This window comes from Ylistrum balloti, unplaced genomic scaffold, assembly GCF_031769215.1.
Source record: "Ylistrum balloti isolate Yb309-2 unplaced genomic scaffold, AGI_CSIRO_Ybal_v1 Utg371076, whole genome shotgun sequence".
In the NCBI taxonomy this organism is placed as follows: Eukaryota; Metazoa; Mollusca; class Bivalvia; order Pectinida; family Pectinidae; genus Ylistrum; species Ylistrum balloti.
Window position 1 is genome coordinate 223,431 of NW_026782594.1, and position 25,476 is coordinate 248,906.

The window sequence follows — 25,476 nt, forward strand, 5'->3', positions numbered from 1 at the left end:
CTAATCTCTTATAATATGACTGCTTGATAATCTTGGTTTGTTTCGTTCCGTTTCACTGTGGAATGTTCCGCAATATACACACAACAGTATAAACAGCATGGCCGACTCAACTCGGGGAATTTTTCACCTGTCACATCGATAATTACAGGTAAGTAAGTGAAACGTGTTAGAATGGATATGCCACACTGACGACACTTTTGTAGAGGGATATAGAATATTACTCCTTCAAATCATCATCGTTTAAATCTGTTATGGTGGTAAGGTTGATAGTTTCTAGGACCAGCTGTACGTGATTTACATGTACGTGAACGATAAAAGATATAAAAGGAAATAACGAAAGAAATAAGTACATTGTATGTAACATCGTCAAAATGGATGTTTCATGTAGATAACAGAAATCTTATCAAGCGTTAATACATTATGCAGAGCGTGTCAAACAAGACGTTACATTGAAGATGGAGCTACACATTTGTAGCTGATCTTGACATCATCTGATAAAACGATTACGTTTAAAGCATACGTTGCCTCCTTCTTCCCTTTACGGGTACTCATTTTCGGCGACCTGCTGTTTGCAGAACCAAGCCGTCGGTAAACACTTTAAGGTTAAAGCCACTTATTTTGCTTTTTGATATGGTGTAATATGATTTACTCACGGTAGTTGAACCTCTACATAAATATTTCACAGGTCTCTATAAACATCACTTGTTTTGGTTCCATCGTTATACAGTTCAGATGAACTTCCATATAAATGCTACCTTTCTATAAAGGTCAGCTCTATATAAAGGTCACCATCAAAAGACAATTCTACATAAAGACCAGGCCACCTGTCTATAAAGGTCACCTCTGTTTAAAGGCTATCTGCTGTCTACAAGTAAAGGTCAGATATATGTGTGTGGCACTTGTCTATAAAGGTTACCTTTACAGAAAGGCTAACCTGCCTATAAAGACCACTGGTTTCAGTCCAAATGAAATACAGTTCAGGGTAATTGAACCTTTTTATAAAGGCCACATGCCTATTACGTTTGCAGTTCCCTTGAGTGGCCTTTATGTTTGACTGTAGGTTATACACATGAAATATTTCCTCAATATTTTGAACTTCATGTGTAAAATCTTGATAAGTGACCTTTAAGACAGGTTTAGATGGTTATGTCAACATTTCTGTCACTTTGTATATATATTTGTTTTAACATTACAGGCCATCTTTCTAAGTAAAGTCTCCGACCAGACCGTGTGTAATCTTGAGTCAATGACAACTATATCTACCATGGTGAACTCACCAAAGCACTGACCACCAGTTACCAGAAATGGCCAGTGTCGTTCCCCTAAAGTTCACAGCAAAGTTGATATGTATCCAAACACTGCTTGACCTTTCTGGTGATGGCGATAAAGAAGCAGCACAACGGATGCTCCGCCAGCTCCAAACAGGATGTTTTACAGCTGTGTCATGTGGTCTGCTTCGACGCCTTGTCGAGAGATATCCTGGAAAGGTGACAAATAATGTCTTATCTGCGTTGGCATCAACACATTTACGGGAATTGAAACTCAAGAAATGTAAATCTGTGTCATTTGCTGGTTTAAAAAATGTTCTTGAAAAGTAAGTAAGATTTCAAAAGCTTTCAAATTTTTTTTTTAAATGCACACAATTTCTATGTATTGGACACTGATTTCACTCTACATATAGATAGCTTTCCCTTATAAAAAAGTATGTGTCATATGTATATCAATACCTTTACTTATCAATGGCAGCCCAGGAAATCAGATTATTATTCTAGAGATCAAAGTAATAATAAATAATGGGTGATCCAACACTCCTAATGTAGTGGTGTTGAGATTCCTTTTTTATTGTTTTAGAGATCAAAGTGTACATATATGACTGAGTGTTGAGGTAGCATTAGGAAAAGTCCATTGAAACTACATCATAATGCTTGAAAGCATAATCAGGACTAATCAGTGAAAAACATAGGATTTTGTTTTGGAACATTTTTTTGGCCGGTAATGCCAGTAGATTAGAATATCTGATCTCACAACCAGAAGAAGATTACAGTGTGACGTTTCAATGACTTCTCAGTAACCTTCATCAGACAAATGACCACAAACTCTCGCACACCTATGAGTTAAATAAAGCGCACAGAATTTACTACAGTACATCATTACCATCTGGTGTATTTTGTTGGTCTATAATCTGTTTACCATCTCTTCATGCTGTTTTTGACTTTAGTTTACATAGGATTATAATGTAGCCAAAATAGTTGGTCGATTCAGCGCTGGTCATTTGTCTGATGAAAGTGACTGTGTAGTCATTAAAATGTCACACTCTAATCTTCTACTGGTTGTGTTATAAGATGAAGGTGACCGTGTAGCTATCGAAACATCACACTCTAATCTTCTACTGGTTGTGTTATAAGATGAAGGTGACTGTGTATTCATCGAAACGTCACACTCAAATCGCTTCTACTGGTTTTGTTATAAGAACTTCTATTCTGTATTATTTTCAGCTGTCCTCTGGTCACTAAGCTTGACCTGTCTGAATGTGACCAGTTTTCTCAGCCTGAAGTTTTCCATATAGCATCTTTCCTTCGACCAGGAATCACAGCACTTAGCCTAGAGAACTGTCTGACAGTCGACAACTCTGTTGTACAGGTAATTAATGGCTAAATACAGCAATGTTCTCATGAAGATGATAGCCCCTCACATGGTAATATGTTTTAATCCAGGTACTTATATCTGTCACAATATTGTCACAAACAACCCAAAGAAAAATAAAAAGTAATGATGATTTTTTATTCATGTAAATTCTGAGGAGTTCTTGTTTCATAAATGAGATATTATAGCATGTTTAAATTCTCTGACTGAAACATGTTGACGCAAAGCGGAGCAAGCCGTTTAATAACGAATATCTACTTTGACTTGTGATGTCACACTGCTCTTTGTAGGCACTCTTTGTTTTGACAGTATAACACGTGGGTTTCACTCATTATAATTAGATGCCTTATCAAGATTTCCTTAAATGTTGTTGATAATGCAAATATGAATAACAAGAATATATCATTTTGGTCCATGTATTTAGGTGACGATAAGACCTGGCAAATCTTCCAGGAAATGAATGTCATGGGATTTCTAGAAGGCCTCTTAAGCTTGTATATCAATATTTAGAAAAAAAATACTTGAAAAGTAATAAGCTGCTTTTGAAAAAAGATGTTTTTAATGAAGGCAGTGTAATTATTGTTGATGAAGGTGCTTTGTTGGTAGAGCACCAGACAATTGAACATTTGGTAGACATCCATATAGTATGGTTTTGTCCTAACCTCACCTCATGTTTGTGTTTCTCTTGGAACTCACATCAGAGGCTGGTCTATGTTGTCACCATTATGTCCTAGAACAAGACACTTGCTTGGTTTGATAGTGTGTGACGGTCCATAAAGTTCAGTCAGGAAGCTTCGGTTTCTACAAAGGGACCGTGATGAACCACAAATACTGCTGACTTTGACATAGACCATTTTGTTCATTGACAATTATTTCTGATGACAGGATCTATTTATTACAGAGTATCCTATTATACATGAAAACTTTACAACACCTGAACTTGTCAGGTTGTTCCAAGCTGACAGACAATGTCTTCCTTCTTAATGAGAATCTTCAGCTACAGAGGGAAACCTTTGGACAGGTAATTCATTTTTAGCTCGACTGTAATCACTTAAGGAATCTTCATACATGTAATTCATTCATAGTTAACCTACTGAAGTAAATATTTGCAATGATATTTTTATTATATTAGGTTTTCATGGCAAAACATTTAAAAATGAGAAAGTTCAATTTTTTTTAATTTGATGAACATTTTCTCTTATTGCCAAGTTTTCAGGATATTTAATGTAAGTTGTGTCAGTACATATTCTGTCAGGATTAAGTGACATTGAAAATATCATTGATATCAAGAGAATACTGTTGATAAACTATCTAACATATTGTTTCTGTTTATAGAAATATACAGACTGAACTTCCTAAGTTCATATGTCAGAGTGTCTTGTAAGTCAGAGCTCCTGGTTTCAATCCTTTGCCTGGGAAATAAAAAAGACCTGTGGTTAAAATAGCTTAAGATATGTTTGTTCTGAATTACAGATGACTCAGGAATGTTATGATTGTGCCCTGATTAGCGTTGACGTTTCCTGTACCACACTGACCAGTACAGCGGTTAGACATCTGGCCACTCTGACAGGACCAACCCTCAAACATGTCAATATCTCTTGGACAGGGGTAAATATGGTTGGACTTGTCAGCAGTTCTCACAACTTTATTATATAGATAAAGTGTTACCATTGTCTCTCCCATCCGGTATCATCCTGAACCATGTGAATAAGATATTAATGATATATCTCCTACACATTTATTTGAATGAGCATGTGACAGAAACAGGTGTAAATTGAAATTGTAACATATGATTTTGTAAAAGAGCAACTGTAGTTGTTGTATGACTTTGTAAAAGAGCTACTGTAGTTGCTGTATGACTTTGTAAAAGAGCAACTGTAGTTGCTGTATGACTTTGTAAAAGAGCAACTGTAGTTGCTGTATGACTTTGTAAAAGAGCAACTGTAGTTGTTGTATGACTTTGTAAAAGAGCAACTGTAGTTGCTGTATGACTTTGTAAAAGAGCAACTGTAGTTGTTGTATGACTTTGTAAAAGAGCTACTGTAGTTGTTGTATGACTTTGTAAAAGAGCTACTGTAGTTGTTGTATGACTTTGTAAAAGAGCTACTGTAGTTGTTGTATGACTTTGTAAAAGAGCTACTGTAGTTGCTGTATGACTTTGTAAAAGAGCTACTGTAGTTGCTGTATGAAATGTAAAGTGTTTTATTTTACAGGCGGACACATTGGCGTTGTTGTACCTGTCAGGTTATGGCCGACCTGCGATATTGGACCTTACCCTCTCTGATCCCGATACAGTCCTAGATTTCCCTCTGGAGCTGTCATTGCTAGAGTTGAAGAACACTCTGAACAAGCTGAAGTTGGGGATGTTGAGGAAAGAGAGAGCAAAGAATGGTAACTATGGTGATATTCCAGTAAATGGAGCTGCCGACACTGAGTCATTTTCATCCATTGACCCCAACCAAGAGGTCACAGCCTCTTCATCATCCATTGACCCTAACCAAGAGGTCACAGCCTCTTCATCATCCATTGACCCTAACCAAGAGGTCACAGCCTCATTACCATATTGTGATCCCAATCCGGATGTCACAACTTCATTATCGTACAATGATCCCAATCTGGATGTCACGGCGTCATTGTCATTCAGTGACCCCAACTCAGAGGTCAAAGCATCACTTTCACCCAGTGACTCCAACCCAGGGAATGAATTTGGAGCTGTATTCTCATACAGCTACCCCAACCCAGATATCGGTGTCTCACTATTGTCTAGCCAGGAACATTCACATGCCCCAACATTTACAGTGTCTGCTAATTCCCATCAAGATGTAGAAAATGCTGTGTTGCCTCAGAACACTCAGTCAGAAATAAGTACCAACCTGATGTCTCAACAACAGAATATACAAAACACTCTTGATGTCGATCAGGTAGATTTTTATCCTAGTACTGAAGATCATGTTGACATCGGAAAATCACCCCCATTGTTCAATTTTTGTGAGGATAAATCTACATATAGTGGTAACAAGATAAAATTGAAAAGTTTCATGGAAATCATGGAGGAAGCTAGTGATTCGGATTGTTCTGTGGACTGTACCACAGAGGAGGGGGAGGATAGTGATTCAGAGGGAAGTGTGAATAGTGACAAACTCTTGTCCAAGTTTGGACAGCAACCTGTAGTGAATGGACTCATCCTTAATGTAACAGAGCCTGCAGTTTATAAATCTTCGAAGGGGACTTCAACATCTTGTGCAACAGAACCTTTAATTGGTGCAGCCCTTGTTGAGGGCCACACATGTGATGAAACAATTCATTTGATTGGTGGATCTGATGTTGATGATTTGACATCTGATGTCACAGTGCATGTGAATGATGATTCCTACAGCTGGACTGTAGACAAATGTAGCGAGCACAATCTCACATCAGACATAGACTCCTGTTGTGAAATATGCTCAAGGTTAAAATCAGACATTGCTAAATCATTTAATGACAAAACAGAACATTCTGACATGTCACAGGCAAGTGACTTGTCACAAAACACAACTAGTTTAATAACACAAGACCCTCAATCTGATGCACTTTCACAAAAATCAGGGATCATTGAAAATCTACATTCATCTCTAGCCAGTGACAGATTGAATAACGCCCAAAGCAGTTTAGGTTTTCAATATGGTCAAGATGTCGAAAAAATGCCAAATTCTGAAAGTTGCCAAACGTTCTTAAACTCTAAATTCAAAGAACTTCAGGAAAACTCTAAAACCAGTGAGATTTGTTTATCTGCTGACTTTGGAGTTCCTAAAGACATGACTGAGGTAAATCTTTCTTCAAACGGTTCCGGTACAACATCAGCTTGTTCTAGTCTGTCAAACCATAAGGAAGAACAAGTCCAGGTGTATTTTACAGAGGATGACACTGGCATGAAATATTATGATGATAGTGTGAAATCAGGGACAGTTTCCAAAACTATTCCAACTTCTGGAGACAAAAATTGCCTCACGCCATCTAAGGTCACGATTTCACCCGATAATAATGCCACATCATATGATGAGAATGTGGTATCAGTTACCTTGGACTACGGGGATGGAATGAGGTTTGATGAGAATTTCATCCAAAAAAATAATTACTGTAAATATGATAATGTCATAATATCAGATGAGACCGGTATACCTATAGTGATACCTTGTGATAAACAAAGTGTATGTTCTGAATCTGGGACGATATGTTCTGAATCTGGGACGATATGTTCTGAATCTGGGATGATATGTTCTGAATCTGGGACGATATGTTCTGAGTCTGGGATGATATGTTCTGAATCTGGGATGATATGTTCTAAATCTGGGACAATATGTTCTGAATCTGGGACGATATGTTCCGAGTCTGGGATGATCTGTTTCGAGTCTGGCATAATGTGTTCCGAGTCTGGGATGATGTGTTCCGAGTCTGAAACGATATGTTCTGAGTCCGGCATGATGTGTTCAGAGTCTGGGACGATATGTTCTGAGTCTGGCATGATGTGTTCCGAGTCTGGGACGATATGTTCTGAGTCTGGTACAATATGTTCCAAGTCTGGGACGATATGTTCCGAGTCAGGGACAATATGTTCAGAGTCTGGTACAATATGTTCGGAGTCTGGTATGATATGTTCTGAGTCTGGGACAATATGTTCCGAGTCTGGGACGATATGTTCTGACTCTGGTATTAAAACCTCAGAATCGGGCACTGTCTGCTCAGAATCTGGAACTGTCTGCTCAGAATCTGGGACTGTCTGCTCGGAGTCTGGGGTAAAACGTTCAGAGTCTGGGAACACAATCTTAGAATCTGGGACTGTCTGCTCAGAATCTGGAACTGTCAGCTCGGAATCACGGACTGTTTGTTCAGAATCTGGGATGGTCTTTTCAGAATCTGGAACTTTCAACTCAGAATCACGGACTGTTTGTTCAGAATCTGGAACTGTCAGCTCAGAATCTGGGACTGTCAGCTCAGAATCTGGGATGGTCTATTCAGAATCTGGAACTTTCAGCTCAGAATCTGGGACTGTCAGCTCAGAATCTGGGATGGTCTATTCAGAATCTGGAACTTTCTGCTCAGAATCTGGGACTGTCAGCTCAGAATCTGGGATGGTCTATTCAGAATCTGGAACTTTCTGCTCAGAATCTGGGACTGTTTGTTCAGAATCTGGGATGGTCTATTCAGAATCTGGAACTTTCAGCTCAGAATCTGGGACTGTTTGTTCAGAATCTGGGATGGTCTATTCAGAATCTGGAACTGTCAGCTCAGAATCTGGGACTGTTTGTTCAGAATCTGGGATGGTCTATTCAGAATCTGGAACTTTCAGCTCAGAATCTGGGACTGTTTGTTCAGAATCTGGGACTGTTTGTTCAGAATCTGGGATGGTCTATTCAGAATCTGGAACTTTCAGCTCAGAATCTGGGACTGTCAGCTCAGAATCTGGGATGGTCTATTCAGAATCTGGAACTGTCAGCTCAGAATCTGGGACTGTTTGTTCAGAATCTGGAGTAACATGTTCAGAATCTTCAGCTTCTTTCTCAATACCTGTGGGTGCAAGTTCAGAATCAGTGGTTACGTGTTCAGGTTCTGGTGCATTCACTGATGTGCATTTCTCAAACTGTGATAATTCATTGAACTCAGGAACTGTTGAGCGTGGTGCAAATGCCAATGTACAAAAATCTTGTCAGGAGCATGAGATTTCTGACACAAGTCTGAATGAGCCAGGAGCTTTCTTTGATTTACAAAACCACAAAGAACACTTTGAAAAAGATATCATGCTTGAAGTTGACAATTCAGAATCTACAGCCATGGATATTAATGAGAGTGGTTTAAATGATGATTGCATTAAGGGTGCTTATGCTCTTGATAAATCTGATGTAGAATGCAAGAGTTTGGATGATCCAGATGAATTAAAACATTTTATTGATTCCGAATTGAAGGGTTTTGGTGATCACAGTGAAATTAACCAACTTCAAAATACTAGAGGAAGTTTAGATGAATCAGGAGAATATTGCTACTCAGATAATTCTGCTGAATCAAATCCAATAAACAGTAATCAAAACAGTGAAAATGGTGAGATTGAAGATAACACTGAACCCAGTGGTACTGAGTATGTACAGTTCTATAAACCAGATTTGATATCAATCGACTTTAAAAGGATAGAATTTGAGAATACTTACAAATACAGTGGACTTAAATGTTTAAAAATTTTCTCTACAGAAAATAAAAACCTTCAAAAAGTTAAAATCTCTTGGAAAGATAATCTAAAGAGTTCAATGCTTGAAGAGTTAGCTCCCTTGTGGCCTAATGTTAACTACATCTCGCTGATTGACTGTGAAAGTTTGACGTCTCAATCTCTGGTTACCCTGGCAACCAAATGTAAACAGATCCAAACTCTCACCTTACAAGGTATGTATGATAATACTACTTGACTTTCAGAGGGGACAGTGATAGCTCAGTCAGTATATCAGCTTACATAACCCCAGATAAAGATCTGATAGGTGTGGTTTGATGTTTATTATAAGCTACGTTTGATGGTTTGTATATCACTGGAAGCGTACACATGGATTGTTATGTGTTCAGGTAGAATTGTCTTTAGGCAAAGAATATTTACCTTCATTATTATGTGTGGCATGCACTAGATCTGTTCAGTTAAGTAGCAACTAGTTACATATACTTACTGAAATCCTGTCTCAGCATGACCCTGTCTGTTTATGAAGCAATACACCCAGCAAATAAACTGTTATTTTCAGAGGGTATAACTCATTAGGTCCATAGAGGGTATAACTCATTAGGTACATAGAGGGTAGAACTCATTAGGTCCATAGAGGGTAGAACTCATTAGGTACATAGAGGGTAGAACTCATTAGGTACATAGAGGGTAGAACTCATTAGGTACATAGAGGGTAGAACTCATTAGGTACATAGAGGGTAGAACTCATTAGGTACATAGAGGGTAGAACTCATTAGGTACATAGAGGGTAGAACTCATTAGGTACATAGAGGGTAAAACCCATTAGGTCCATAGAGGGTAGAACTCATTAGGTACATAGAGGGTAGAACTCATTAGGTACATAGAGGGTAGAACTCATTAGGTACATAGAGGGTAGAACTCATTAGGTACATAGAGGGTAGAACTCATTAGGAGGGTAGAACTCATTAGGTACATAGAGGGTAGAACTCATTAGGAGGGTAGAACTCATTAGGTACATAGAGGGTAGAACTCATTAGGTACATAGAGGGTAGAACCCATTAGGTCCATAGAGGGTAGAACTCATAGAGGGTAGAACTCATTAGGAGGGTAGAACTCATTAGGTACATAGAGGGTAGAACTCATTAGGTACATAGAGGGTAGAACTCATTCAGTACATAGAGGGTAGAACTCATTAGGTACATAGAGGGTAAAACTCATTAGGTCCATAGAGGGTAGAACTCATTAGGTACATAGAGGGTAGAACTCATTCAGTACATAGAGGATATAACTCATTAGGTACATAGAGGGTAGAACTCATTAGGTACATAGAGGTTAGAACGCATTAGGTACATAGAGGTTAGAACGCATTAGGTACATAGAGGGTAGAACTCATTAGGTACATAGAGGGTAAAACCCATTAGGTCCATAGAGGGTAGAACTCATTAGGTACATAGAGGGTAGAACTCATCAGGTACATAGAGGGTAGAACTCATTAGGTACATAGAGGGTAGAACTCATTAGGTACATAGAGGGTAGAACTCATTAGGTACATAGAGGGTAGAACTCATTAGGTACATAGAGGGTAGAACTCATTAGGAGAGTAGAACTCATTAGGTACATAGAGGGTAGAACTCATTAGGTACATAGAGGGTATAACTCATTAGGTACATAGAGGGTAGAACCCATTAGGTCCATAGAGGGTAGAACTCATTAGGTACATAGAGGGTAGAACTCATTAGGAGGGTAGAACTCATTAGGTACATAGAGGGTAGAACTCATTAGGTACTTAGAGGGTAGAACTCATTAGGTACATAGAGGGTATAACTCATTAGGTACATAGAGGGTAGAACCCATTAGGCCCATAGAGGGTAGAACTCATTAGGTACATAGAGGGTAGAACTCATTAGGTACATAGAGGGTAGAACTCATTAGGTACATAGAGGGTAGAACTCATTAGGTACATAGAGGGTAGAACTCATTCAGTACATAGAGGGTAGAACTCATTAGGTACATAGAGGGTAGAACTCATTAGGTACATAGAGGGTAGAACTCATTAGGTACACAGAGGTTAGAACTCATTAGGTACATAGAAGGTGGAACTCATTCAGTACATAGAGGGTAGAACTCATTAGGTACATAGAGGGTAGAACTCATTAGGTACATAGAGGGTAGAACTCATTAGGTACATAGAGGGAAGAACTCATTAGGTACATAGAGGGTAGAACTCTCATTAGGGTACATAGGTACATAGAGGGTAGAACTCATTCAGGTACATAGAGGTAGAACATTAGGTACATAGGGTAGAACTCATTAGGTACATAGAGGGTAGAACTCAGGTACATAGGTACATAGAGGGTAGAACTCATTAGGTACATAGAGGGTAGAACTCATTAGGGTACATAGAGGGTAGAACTCATTAGGTACATAGAGGGTAGAACTCATTAGGTACATAGAGGGAACTCATTAGAACTCATTAGGTACATAGAGGGTAGAACTCATTAGGTACATAGAGGAACTCATTAGGGAACATTAGGTATAGAGGGTAGAACTCATTAGGTACAAAGAGGGTAGAACTCATTAGGTACACAGAGGGTAGAACTCATTAGGTACATAGAGGGTAGAACTCATTAGGTACATAGAGGGTAGAACTCATTCAGTACATAGAGGGTAGAACTCATTAGGTACATAGAGGGTAGACCTCATTAGGTACATAGAGGGTAGAACTCATTAGGTACATAGAGGGTAGAACTCATTATGTACATAGAGGGTAGAACTCATTAGGTACATAGAGGGTAGAACTCATTAGGTACATAGAGGGTAGAACTCATTAGGTACATAGAGGGTAGAACTCATTAGGTACATAGAGGGTAGAACTCATTAGGTACATAGAGGGTAGAACTCATTAGGTACATAGAGGGTAGAACTCATTAGGTACATAGAGGGTAGAACTCATTAGGTACATAGAGGGTAGAACTCATTAGGTACTCATTAGGTACATAGAGGGTAGAACTCATTAGGTACATAGAGGGTAGAACTCATTAGGTACATAGAGGGTAGAACTCATTAGGTACATAGAGGGTAGAACTCATTAGGAACATATAGGGTAGAACTCATTAGGTACATAGAGGGTAGAACTCTTTAGGTACATAGAGGGTAGAACTCATTAGGTACATAGAGGGTAGAACTCATTAGGTACATAGAGGATATAACACATTAGGTACATAGAGGGTAGAACTCATTAGGTACATAGAGGGGGAACTCATTAGGTACATAGAGGGTAGAACTACATAGAGGGTAGAACTCATTAGGTACATAGAGGGTAGAACTCATTAGGTACATAGAGGGTAGAACTCATTAGGTACATAGAGGGTAGAACTCATTAGGTACATGGAGGGTAGAACTCATTAGGTACATAGAGGGTAGAACTCATTAGGTACATAGAGGGTAGTACTCATTAGGTACATAGAGGGTAGAACTCATTAGGTACATAGAGGGTAGAACTCATTAGGTACATAGAGGGTAGAACTCATTAGGTACATAGAGGGTAGAACTCATTAGGTACATAGAGGGTAGAACTCATTAGGTACATAGAGGGTAGAACTCATTAGGTACATAGAGGGTAGAACTCATTAGGTACATAGAGGGTAGAACTCATTAGGTACATAGAGGGTAGAACTCATTAGGTACATTCATTAGGTACATAGAGGGTAGAGGGTAGAACTCATTAGGTACATAGAGGGTAGAACTCATTAGGTACATAGAGGGTAGAACTCATTAGGTACATAGAGGGTACATAGAACTCATTAGGTACATAGAGGGTACAGGGTAGAACTCATTAGGTACATAGAGGCTAGAACTCATTAGGTACATAGAGGGTATCACTCATTAGGTACATAGAGGGTAGAACTCATTAGGTACATAGAGGGTAGAACTCATTAGGTACATAGAGGGTAGAACTCATTAGGTACTTAGAGGGTAGAACTCATTAGGTACATAGAGGGTAGAACTCATTAGGTACATAGAGGGTAGAACTCATTAGGTACATAGAGGTTAGAACTCATTAGGTACATAGAGGGTAGAACTCATTAGGTACATAGAGGGTAGAACTCATTAGGTACATAGAGGGTAGAACTCATTAGGTACATAGAGGGTAGAACTCATTAGGTACATAGAGGGTAGAACTCATTAGGTACATAGAGGGTAGAACTCATTAGGTACATAGAGGGTAGAACTCATTAGGTACATAGAGGGTACATTAGGTACATAGAGGGTAGAACTCATTAGGTACATAGAGGGTAGAACTCATTAGGTACATGGAGGGTAGAACTCATTAGGTACATAGAGGGTAGAACTCATTAGGTACATAGAGGGTAGAACTCATTAGGTACATAGAGGGTAGAACTCATTAGGTACATAGAGGGTAGAACTCATTAGGTACATAGAGGGTAGAACTCATTAGGTACATAGAGGGTAGAACTCATTAGGTACATAGAGGGTAGAACTCATTAGGTACATAGAGGGTAGAACTCATTAGGTACATAGAGGGTAGAACTCATTAGGTACATAGAGGGTAGAACTCATTGGGTACATAGAGGGTAGAACTCATTGGGTACATAAAGGGTAGAACTCATTAGGTACATAGAGGGTAGAACTCATTAGGTACATGGAGGGTAGAACTCATTAGGTACATAGAGGGTAGAACTCATTAGGTACATAGAGAGTAGAACTCATTCAGTGCATAGAGGTTAGAACTCATTAGGTACATAGAGGGTAAAACTCATTAGGTCCATAGAGGGTAGAACTCATTAGGTACATAGAGGGTAGAACTCATGACTCATTAGGTACATAGAGGGTAGAACTCATTAGGTACATAGAGGGTAGAACTCATTAGGTACATAGAGGGTAGAACTCATTAGGTACTTAGAGGGTAGAACTCATTAGGTACATAGAGGGTAGAACTCATTAGGTACATAGAGGTTAGAACGCATTAGGTACATAGAGGGTATGACTCATTAGGTACATAGAGGGTATGACTCATTAGGTACATAGAGGGTAAAACTCATTAGGTCCATAGAGGGTAGAACTCATTAGGTACATAGAGGGTAGAACTCATTAGGTACATAGAGGGTAGAACTCATTAGGTACATAGAGGGTAGAACTCATTAGGTACATAGAGGGTAGAACTCATTAGGAACTCATTCAGTACATAGAGGGTAGAACTCATTAGGTACATAGAGGGTAGAACTCATTAGGTACATAGAGGGTAGAACTCATTAGGTACATAGAGGGAAGAACTCATTGGGTACATAGAGGGTAGAACTCATTGGGTACATAAAGGGTAGAACTCATTAGGTACATAGAGGGTAGAACTCATTAGGTACATAGAGGGTATGACTCATTCAGTACATAGAGGGTAGAACTCATTAGGTACAAAGAGGGTAGAACTCATTAGGTACATAGAGGGTAGAACTCATTAGGTACATCATTAGGTACATAGAGGGTACATAGAGGGTAGAACTCATTAGGTACATAGAGGGTAGAACTCATTAGGTACATAGAGGGTAGAACTCATTCAGTACATAGAGGATAGAACTCATTAGGTACATAGAGGTACATAGAGGGTAGAACTCATTAGGTACTTAGAGGGTAGAACTCATTAGGTACATAGAGGGTAGAACTCATTAGGTACATAGAGGTTAGAACGCATTAGGTACATAGAGGGTATGACTCATTAGGTACATAGAGGGTAGAACTCATTAGGTACATAGAGGGTAGAACTCATTAGGTACATCATTAGGTACATAGAGGGTAGAACTCATTAGGTACATAGAGGGTAGAACTCATTAGGTACATAGAGGGTAGAACTCATTCAGTACATAGAGGGTAGAACTCATTAGGTACATAGAGGGTAAAACTCATTAGGTCCATAGAGGGTAGAACTCATTAGGTACATAGAGGGTAGAACTCATTCAGTACATAGAGGATAGAACTCATTAGGTACATAGAGGGTAGACCTCATTAGGTACATAGAGGTTAGAACGCATTAGGTACATAGAGGGTATGACTCATTAGGTACATAGAGGGTAGAACTCATTAGGTACATAGAGGGTAGAACTCATTAGGTACATAGAGGGTAGAACTCATTAGGTACATAGAGGGTAGAACTCATTAGGTACATAGAGGGTAGAACTCATTAGGTACATAGGTACATATGAACTTCATCATAAACATAACTCCACCATTTACATTCACTCTATAGGCAAAATAGTAGAACAGACAGAAGTTAAATTACAGTGGTAGTTTCCCTGTGTTCTGCAGTAATTACATTCACAAGTGATTATTACAATAATGTTTTTACATTCAGTATATATATGGAATTACTCAGAAGTCATAAACAACACAATAGTAAATTATAATTTATTCAAATGATTTCATCTTTCAAAGAAGAGAAATCAGTATGCCACAAGACTATTGGTTAGTACAGTACTAAAAAAGAAATATCTTGGTATTTTGGCTATATTCATTCATAATAAACTTTCATCACAATTCAGCTTTTACCAATACGATTAATGCAAATAATTAGGTTTTAATTTTACAATGAAGAGTAAACAAGTGTAATTTTTTTTATGTATTTTAGTGTAAACAGAAGACTATGTTAAAATGGGTATAAATATATGTAAACTGAGTAATCTGACTGACTGGAACTTTTTTGAGTTTTGAATACTTTGCCATAATTTTATTCAAATTTAAAAATAACAGTGGTGTATGTTGTGTTTTACTGAAGGTGTGACGTTTATACAAGACTTTGCTATGATCCCTTTTATCAACAATGGCTGCCTGGAGAGTCTAAACCTGGCTGAGTGTCGTATCACTGACCACACTCTCACTAGGATGTCCAAACACAAGATGGAAAAGGTAGCATTTTCATATTTTATGTATTCCTGATTAGCTACTTTCATTGGCAAATGATATGTAACCTTATTTGTGATTGGCTCTTTAAACAATGACATGTAACCTTATTTGTGATTGGCTCATTAATCAGTGACATGTAACCTTATTTTTAAATGACTCATCAACCAATGACATGTAACCTTATTTGTGATTGGCTCATTAATCAGTGACATGTAACCTTATTTTTAAATGGCTCATTAACCAATGACATGTAACCTTATTTGTGATTGGCTCATTAATCAGTGACATTTAACCTTTTTTTTAAATGGCTTATTAACCAATGACATGTAACCTTATTTGTGATTAGCTCATTAACCAATGACATGTAACCTTATTTTTAATTGGCTCATTAATCAATTACATGTAACCTTATTTTTAATTGGCTCAATAGCCAATCACATGTAACCTATTAATTAGTGATTGCTATAACTTACAAGTGAAAATTGTTCTCTTGGGAGAAGATGTGTCTGTTCCAATTATCAATAATTGTAAACTAATTACATAATATTGAGGCCACTGATTTGTTGAAAAGTTAAACAAAAGTGTGTATGCTAGATATGGCAGGAATTTGATTGGCTGCTACCTAACTAACTTAGCATGATTTGATATTTGTTACAGATGAGAGAGCTGGACTTGTCGTGGTGTGATGACACAAGCAGTGTGGGTCTTGATCGACTGTTTGGTAAAACATCTGACACTTTACGTAAACTCAGTATAAGACAGCTTGCAGCCAATGATAAAACACTTTCACTGATTGCTTCAAACTTCCACCTCTTAACTAGTCTCAATATGTCCAGTGTAGACGGGATCACAGACGATGCAGTTGTCAACCTGGTGGAAAGTATCCGTACCCTGGAGCATGTTGACTTTAGCTGGAACTTGGGTAAGAACTACATTGGAAGATATCCGTATACAGAAGTCACCAAACATTACTAAAGAGTTACAGCCCTTTGTTAGATAGTTTTTTTATTTCATGATCTGTTCCATTTATAATGCCAAATGTTGTATTAACAAGTATTGGACAGTTCAATGATGGTGTTATGTGAAGAAATACAAATATTTGTTTGTATAGCTGCCATATTGTGGTCATCACTTCACCTGAATGTAAGCTTTAATGAGACAGGACAGAGATCATGAATGTTAGTCTCTGAACCTTTGTTATAACACAGGTTTGTTAGAGATGTGTAGATAATTGCTTTGTCTGATTGTATAACAGATTATATAGAACATCCTTTTGTCTCTGCAGGAGTCTCCAACAGGAGTATATCAGCATTATTAAAGAATTGCCAGAGACTACAGAGAGCAGACCTAGCTGGCTTGAAAACTATAACATCTGAACCCTTCCTACCCCTTATATCAAGTGGGTTTATTATGTGGTGTAATTCTAATGAAAAACATTATGGAATGATGGTTACATAAAGATTTTGTAGCAAATCTTATCTGAAACTTTAAGCAATAGATTTATCAGACTTTAATAAAAAGATTTATCTGAAACTATAAGAAATAGATTTATCTGAAACTTTAAGATATATATTTATCTGAAACTATAAGAAATATGTTTATCTGAAACTCTAAGAGATAGATTTATCTGAAACTTTTAGAAATAGATTTATCTGAGACTTTAATAAAAGATTTATCTGAAACTTTCAGAAATAGATTTATCTGAAACTTTAAGAAATAGATTTATCTGAAACTATTAGAAATAAATTTATCTGAAACTCTAATAGATAGATTTATCTGAAACTTTTAGAAATAGATTTATCTGAGACTTTAATAAAAGATTTATCTGAAACTATAAGAAATAGATTTATCTGAAACCAATAGATTTATCTGAAACTTTAAGGAATAGATTTATCTGAAACCAATAGATTTATCTGAAACTTTAAGAAATAGATTTATCTGAAACTTTAAGAAATAGATTTATCTGAGACTTTAATAAAAGATTTATCTGAAACTTTATGATATATATTTATCTGAAACTCTAAAAGATAGATTTATCTGAAACTTTTAGAAATAGATTTATCATACTTTAAGAAATAGATTTATCTGAAACTTTAAGAAAGAGATTTATATGAGACTTTTAGAAATATGGTTCTTTTAAATTTTTTTCCCCCAGTAAGAATGGTTGGATTTTGTCCAAATTTGGTCTGAAACAATTTTGGGTAATGGGAAATTAATTTTGTATGAATGGTTGATCCTGGCTCCCTTGGGAAGGAGGGAAAGGGCTTGATAGGGGAAAGCAGGATATATCTTTGAAAACAGTTGAGATGCCCACCCCATACATTGCAACAATGATCATCAATAAATAAACACAAGATGTAAGAACTAGCTCTTGGGTGTAGCTCCAGACCTCTGGACTTAATTTCTGGGTTATATCATTGAAATGGTCCCCACCCCATAACCATATACAGAATTGCTTGGCATCCAGAGGTAAACACTTTTTTGATGTAAAAATTGATTTGATCTTTGCATGTGGTATTACTCTGGGACTTAACTACAAGGTCATATATTTGAAACAGGAGAGATCTTATTCGAATAAATGTATAAACACAGGGTTTTCAAAAGAGGATGACAATCACAAGAACTAACCCATTGGTCTTGCCTTACCAAAGAGGTTAAGTGACTGTGCTGTAATTTTGAAATATTTGACATACCAAACCCATAGACATGTATACTGTTGTTAGGCCTTAAAATGTTGGTGAGCAATACAGGCCTTATATGCCTCTTGTTTTATACACCATTGGAGGCGGTCGTATATTGGTGTCATCTTCTCCATCTGTCCGTCCATTCGTCCGTCCATTTCTTGTGAAGGCAACTCCTCCCAACTTGCTCAATGTCACTACTACAATGGGTAGATGTGCATGACAGGGCGATTTTTTGGTTTGTTGATTTTTGTAAGATTTTTGCCATTTTCAACTTTGTATCTGTAGCTTGCTCATAGTGGAGCCTTGTGCATGAAGGGGCGATTTTACTGTTCACCATTAAAACCATATATTTCTTGTAAAGATGATCTATCAACTTGTTAAAAGCGATAATTAAAAGGACCAATCCTGATCTTTATATTTTGTTGCGGCGTATATTGTGTCCACGGCACTCTTGTTTTCAATGCAATGAAGTTGCGATGTCTTACCTGAAACGGTGATGACACATTTTCATTGGAATCTGGTTTTCTATGTAGAACACAAATAGCTCTTTATCATACAACTGTTATATACAGCCTCAACATCATGTGATACAGGATTATTTCATTATTTTACAGTGTTTTCTCTGATTAGATTCCTAGGATGTTTATACAAATGTACTGAAAATAAACATTAATTCCAAATTATGTCGATATTGGTTTTTACAATGATACAGAGAAATGATAATGTTGGCCTGGATTTATTGTAATTAACCTGATGTATTTCACAGATTTGAGACAATGGCGAAGGTGTCAGGCTTTGCTTCGACTGAAGTTACACGAGAGGTCAGTTGCTGCTGCTTCAGCTGATGCTGGAACATCAAGTGATGAGGTGAGCTGAGTATCTCATTATTATATCCTACATTAAGTCCCTACCTCTAACATAGAGCTTTACTCAAAGTCAGACTGGGCTTATTACCTGCCATGGATTTATTGTCAAATTATTATGGAAAAGCTTTAGATAGTGTGTAAAACAAAGACAAGGTGAAGCATGTAAATGAGCCTGTTGATATCAATATATACCTTTTCATTGAGACAGAATATAAACCTCTGCTATCAAGACCTATGTTAGAAAATTTAATTTACTGTAGGTGACTAGCAACATGCATGCAACACTAACTAAAAGCTTGTTGCTATGACATTGCATTGGTTTATAAGTTGACTGAATCGCAGTATACTAGGACATATGTTAGCCTTATCACCAGGTTTATTGCCAGTTAAGTTCAGTATATTGATCTGTTAATACACTTTTAAGTTGTAACAAATTCCAGCCTTTCCATTATTTTATTCATTATTAAGGTAACATCCAAGTCGTCTTCCAATCACAAGAGTTCTAATCAAGGGAAGTAAATATGGCAGAAGCATTTGTAATGGTTGTCTCCCTTATTTCATAGTAAATTTTTAACACACTCGTCATCATTTCTTTGGTGCTAAATATGTTATAATGTAGCAGAAGATAGTGAGATTAAGACATGTGACAAAATAAAGACAAAATGTTTTTTGTTGAATCCTTTCCTTCATGTGTAGATCAGTTTATAATGAATTTGAAATTCTACCAATATTTCTATCATGTACATGTAATTTTTGTTCACTAACAGGAATACACAGACATCTATATGCCCCACAGATCTACTGTGTATGGAACAGACCTCACCTACCTAAACCTTGAATTCTGTGACCAGGTCAATGACAATCACCTTGCTGAGATTTGTATTGTTTGTCGCCGCGAGTCTCTCACAATCTTTAACTACTATGGTGAACTGGTCAAACCGGAGCTGTTCATAGGTCAGGGTCGTCAGTGGTACAGCAATTATATCCCTGCACATGATGATTGAGTACTATACCATACCATTAGTTTTTATATGGTTAAAATTTTGACCGATTGCAAAAAGCTTGATATAGCAGAAATGTATTATTCATAGAAGTCATAAAAAAGATTGTTCTTTTTTCAAATTATATTTTCAAAATGACTATTTTTTTGTGGGGGTTTAATCTGTTCTTGAAAAGGAGAATGTTTCAGAAATCACAACTTTTACTGTCATATTATATTTCTGCTAGTGATGCAGGAATGTAAAGTCCAGATTGCAGTCAGTCAGAATATGTTTCTGCAACAGATGAATGAGTATGATGATCACACTGGAGTCATTCATTATTACATTCCTGCCACAGATATATTAATTTGATGTTCATATTAGAGTCTTTCTTAATACATTCCTCCTATGGGTGAACGAGTATGATATTTAAATTGGAGTAATTCATTATTACATTCCTTTCACGGATGAATGAGTATGATGCTTAAATTGGAGTCATTCATCATTACCTTCTTTTCAAGTACAATGTACAAATTGGTGCCTTTCATATTCCTGCCTTGGAATTTATTGATAAGACTGGTGTAATTGATAGACTGGTGTAATTGATAATTGATTGACTGGTGTAATTGATAGACTGGTGTAATTGATACAACTGGTGTAATTGATAGACTGTTGTAATTAATACAAATGGTATAATTGATGGACTGGTGTAATTGATACAACTGGTGTAATTGATACAACTGGTGTAATTGATAGACTGGTGTAATTGATAGACTGGTGTAATTGATAGATTGGTGTAATTAATACAAATGGTATAATTGATGGACTGGTGTAATTGATACAACTGGTGTAATTGATACAACTGGTGTAATTGATAGACTGGTGTAATTGATACAACATGTGTAATTGATAATTGATAGACTGGTGTAATTGATACAACTGGTGTAATTGATAGATTGGTGTAATTGATACAACATGTGTAATTGATAATTGATAGACTGGTGTAATTGATACAACTGGTGTAATTGATAGACTGTTGTAATTAATACAAATGGTATAATTGATGGACTGGTGTAATTGATACAACTGGTGTAATTGATACAACTGGTGTAATTGATAGACTGGTGTAATTGATAGACTGGTGTAATTGATAGATTGGTGTAATTAATACAAATGGTATAATTGATGGACTGGTGTAATTGATACAACTGGTGTAATTGATACAACTGGTGTAATTGATAGACTGGTGTAATTGATACAACATGTGTAATTGATAATTGATAGACTGGTGTAATTGGTAGACTGTTGTAATTGGTAGATTGGTGTAATTGATAGACTGGTGTAATTGATACAACTGGTGTAATTGATAGATTGGTGTAATTGATAGACTGGTGTAATTGGTAGACTGGTGTAATTGATAGACTGGTGTAATTGATACAACATGTGTAATTGATAATTGATAGACTGGTGTAATTGATACAACTGGTGTAATTGATAATTGATAGACTGGTGTAATTGATACAACTGGTGTAATTGATAGATTGGTGTAATTGATAGACTGTTGTAATTGATAGATTGGTGTAATTGATAGACTGTTGTAATTGATAGATTGGTGTAATTGATAGACTGTTGTAATTGATAGATTGGTGTAATTGATAGACTGTTGTAATTGATAGACTGGTGTAATTGATACAACTGGTGTTTAGTGAAGGAAGTAATGATAATCAAGCATGTAATATTATGAGGTTGTATACTTCTGTCCCTGATGAAGAGACCTTCATCAAAAGTTGTATACTTCTGTCCCTGATGAAGAGACCTTCATCAAAACATGATCCTGCCTTTGTCTTCAGTCTTTTCATGCCCCAACCAATTTTTAGAGCAGGGGATGTAGGCTAACGTATGCCTCTCCTCCTGGTGATGTCACATCCTGTACCAAGTCAATGTCATATCCTAAGAATCTCTCGATGTATTTAGTTCATATTGACTACAAAGTATCATGATGTTTAGTTTAAACCTAGATGATGATATATATGTTAATAAGACTAGGCAGACTATTCTCGTTATTTACAGTCACTGAATATTTTATTTGACCTTTTGACCTTAAGGTCATGTGATGACACCGATGTGTAATAGGGACGTGATTACACAGGATTGTTGATCAGATCATTTTATTTTATTAAACTCTTATTTAGTTCCCTTATAATGACAACCTTTAATCAACAAATGAAAGATAATTCAGTTAAAAGTGCCAAACTGTTATTAAATTGCTTGGATTTTCACCACATGTAACATCCAATGTAAATATTATCTTCATAGGTTTGAATGAATTTGTAAATACCCCTACTATTTCAGATTATATAAACACTACACCACATTGAAAACTGAAAGCATTGAGGATTTGTATGTTTATTGATTTGGATAATTCTACAGAAATCACCCGACATTTAATCACTGAATGTGACCTTCTTGATGTCAACTAGGTAAAATGTTTATGTTGAACACAAGAAAAAAATATCAAAGCAAGATTTAATCAAATGATATATATTTCCAGAATAAATTGAACAGGCCTGAGCCATTTCAAGAGGTGTTATATAATGTTGCTTGGGAGATATTGGGAAATAGACATTATCTACTTACTCCACAATAGTTCTATGTGGACTTGAGATAACAAGTTATCATACAGAAGTCAGTATATTCCACAACATTGAAACTGGTTGTAAGAATTGTTAATTAACCACACAAAATCTTATACTCATAGCTTTTCTGTCTTCAGGGTTAATATGTAATGTTTTATATAAATGTACATGTAATAAAATGCATAATAAAGTTTTACCCGGCAGAGTTTGGTTTCCTTTATGATTCTTTCTTCTTGTAGCATCTGTGAATTTGTTGTTATATTTTCTTGGTTTCTATAGTTTCAGACATAAAGAGATATCATAGGGCTGCGATATCTCAGTCAGAGCATTGGTTTATGTTAACTCTAAGGCGTGTTAAATGCTGTCTTCTTGTGGCTATTTTCTATATTCTAATAATGCTGTAGAATGGACCAGTCTGTGCTGATGTGGTTGTGTCCTTAGGCAAGTCACTTAACCCTTATTATTGTTGGTGGTATGTTGTTCAGTAAGGTAGTCACTAGCTTCTAGAAGACCTTGCCTCAAAATAACCCTGGCTGTTTATCCGGCAGACACAAATAGAATAGAATTAAAGTAACATTGATGTTTTAGACACATGGTAACTTAGGTGTTACTGTTTCTCGGAATCACAAACATTTTGTCCATCCAGCCATCCTTCTGTAAACAAAGTAATTGTCGCAGCAGCGTGAGAATACCTGATGGATCTGCCTCAGATTTCACATGTAGGTTCCTCTTTATCCTTAGTTGTGCTCCTTTTATTTTGGCTCAGAGTAGAAAAACAATGACCCTACAGCACACACCTGGTGTATATTTTTTTTCAAAATTCATTTGACGAAAACAAAAGTGGATGTAGAATTCATTATTTAAATGATCAGTAATCTGAGAATGAGAAAATCAGAAGTTATATAGTATACAGACTTAGTAGCAGTATGTTACTGCTGAACATTATTTGTACTAATTTAAGATTGTCAGAAATGTTACATGAATCAATGTGTACAAGAGATTTAAATTTGTGATGATGAGTGATTTGAGAACTGAATTGTAACACATTAAAACTGAAAATTAAGTAAAGGGCCATATCCATGCTATGATGTGATCTATAATTTATTACCATGAATTATTTCTGAATATTGTAAAAAAAATCATGAAAATTGTAAAATTAAGGGATGTATATCACAGAAAGAGGACAATAATTTGGAGTTTGAAATTGCTTAATTTTAAACTACATATTTGGTGTAGTTGGTATGCCCAAGTTCCTGTTTGCTGACTTGGAATATAAGTCAAGGTCGTTCCTTTTTGCAGGCTGTATCCTAGGAACATACTAGCCAAGTGTTCTGCCTCCTGGGATTAAAGTTCATGAGAGAAATTGTTTTAACAAATATGATGCCTGTGACCTTAAATATAGGTCAAGGTTATTTCTTTTCGCAAACCTGGTAAGGCTTCATCCCAGGAACATACCGTAAATTTCCGCGTATAGTGCACACATTTTTGGACAAAAACTGTCATGTCAAAACGGGAGTGTGTACTATGCGCAGGAACATGCCATACCAAAATGCTGATAGCCGCACCACTGAGGAATCGAAATATGTGTTTCAAGGTGTCACGCGAAAACCAAAAGTAAAACGCCTGCTGATGTCGAGGATTAAAGCAAATGGAACATCAAGAGACGTCGTAAACTCGATATCAACGTATGCAGCGAGGAATGACGTGCAGGTCACATTTGTTAGACTTCTGAAATACTGGGATGGTTCTGATCCAACGTACACAGCTCGTGTAAATATGGTAGCTGAAGACTTCCAGCGAGCATTAGAAAAGTCGTTCTGACCAAAAGGAGTTCTTGTACGCGAGTGGTACATTCGTGAAAAATCGCCATTAATGCCGGACCGCTCCGGGGATATGCGTGGCAACGACGGCTATCGACATAACAGTCGCTTTGATGGGAAAGCCGATGATCGCTATCTGGAGGATATGTCGCACAAACGTAGCAAGCGTGACCGCGGCTATGAGGACGCTCGGCGTGAATGGAATGAGGCAGAATCGGATGGCTATTAAGATAAGGACTCTCTTTTTATTTTTAAGCGTATATCTTATTATGCGAATCTTCAGTTGGAACACACGCGGTATTATGTTTGGCACACCCTACTTATGTAATGCACTGGATAAAGTTGATGTGGCTTTTCTCTGTGAACACTGTTGATGCCAGAACAGCTAGACTTCTTCCACAGTATCGACAGTAAATTCCACGCTTACGGCAGATCTGATGCTCGAATAAACGTTGATCCATCCAAACGTGGGTACGGCGGCGTCGCACTCATGTGGAGGAAAGATATAAAAGCTACGCCAGGAGGGAGATGATCGAATAATTGGGCTATGTGTACCTGCATCTGGCATAGATATCTATATATTTGGAGTCCTAATGCCGTCCTCAAACTCGTCATTGGGAGCCTATTCAGAAAAGAACTCCTGTGTGATATTTATGATCGATACGCAGAAAATGGTGTTTTCATACTAATAGGTGATTTCAATGCTCATTTGTCTAAAGAATTTGGTTCAAAAAATCATGTT

At 36.9% G+C, this 25,476-nt stretch overlaps 1 protein-coding gene across 1 annotated transcript; it reads left to right on the forward strand.

Moving 5' to 3' along the window:
• The first annotated feature begins 100 nt into the window (after nucleotides 1-100).
• LOC132560546 (F-box and leucine-rich repeat protein 13-like) lies at nucleotides 101-21,240 on the forward strand. Its single transcript, XM_060225212.1, has 12 exons — nucleotides 101-148; nucleotides 1,196-1,594; nucleotides 2,496-2,640; nucleotides 3,545-3,664; nucleotides 4,117-4,251; nucleotides 4,857-5,034; nucleotides 8,863-9,051; nucleotides 15,621-15,751; nucleotides 16,406-16,670; nucleotides 17,034-17,147; nucleotides 19,199-19,299; nucleotides 20,066-21,240. Exons 2-12 carry the CDS (start codon nucleotides 1,305-1,307, stop codon nucleotides 20,300-20,302), a joined length of 1,905 nt encoding a protein of 634 aa, XP_060081195.1. The 5' UTR covers nucleotides 101-148; nucleotides 1,196-1,304; the 3' UTR covers nucleotides 20,303-21,240.
• The last annotated feature ends 4,236 nt before the right edge of the window (nucleotides 21,241-25,476 follow it).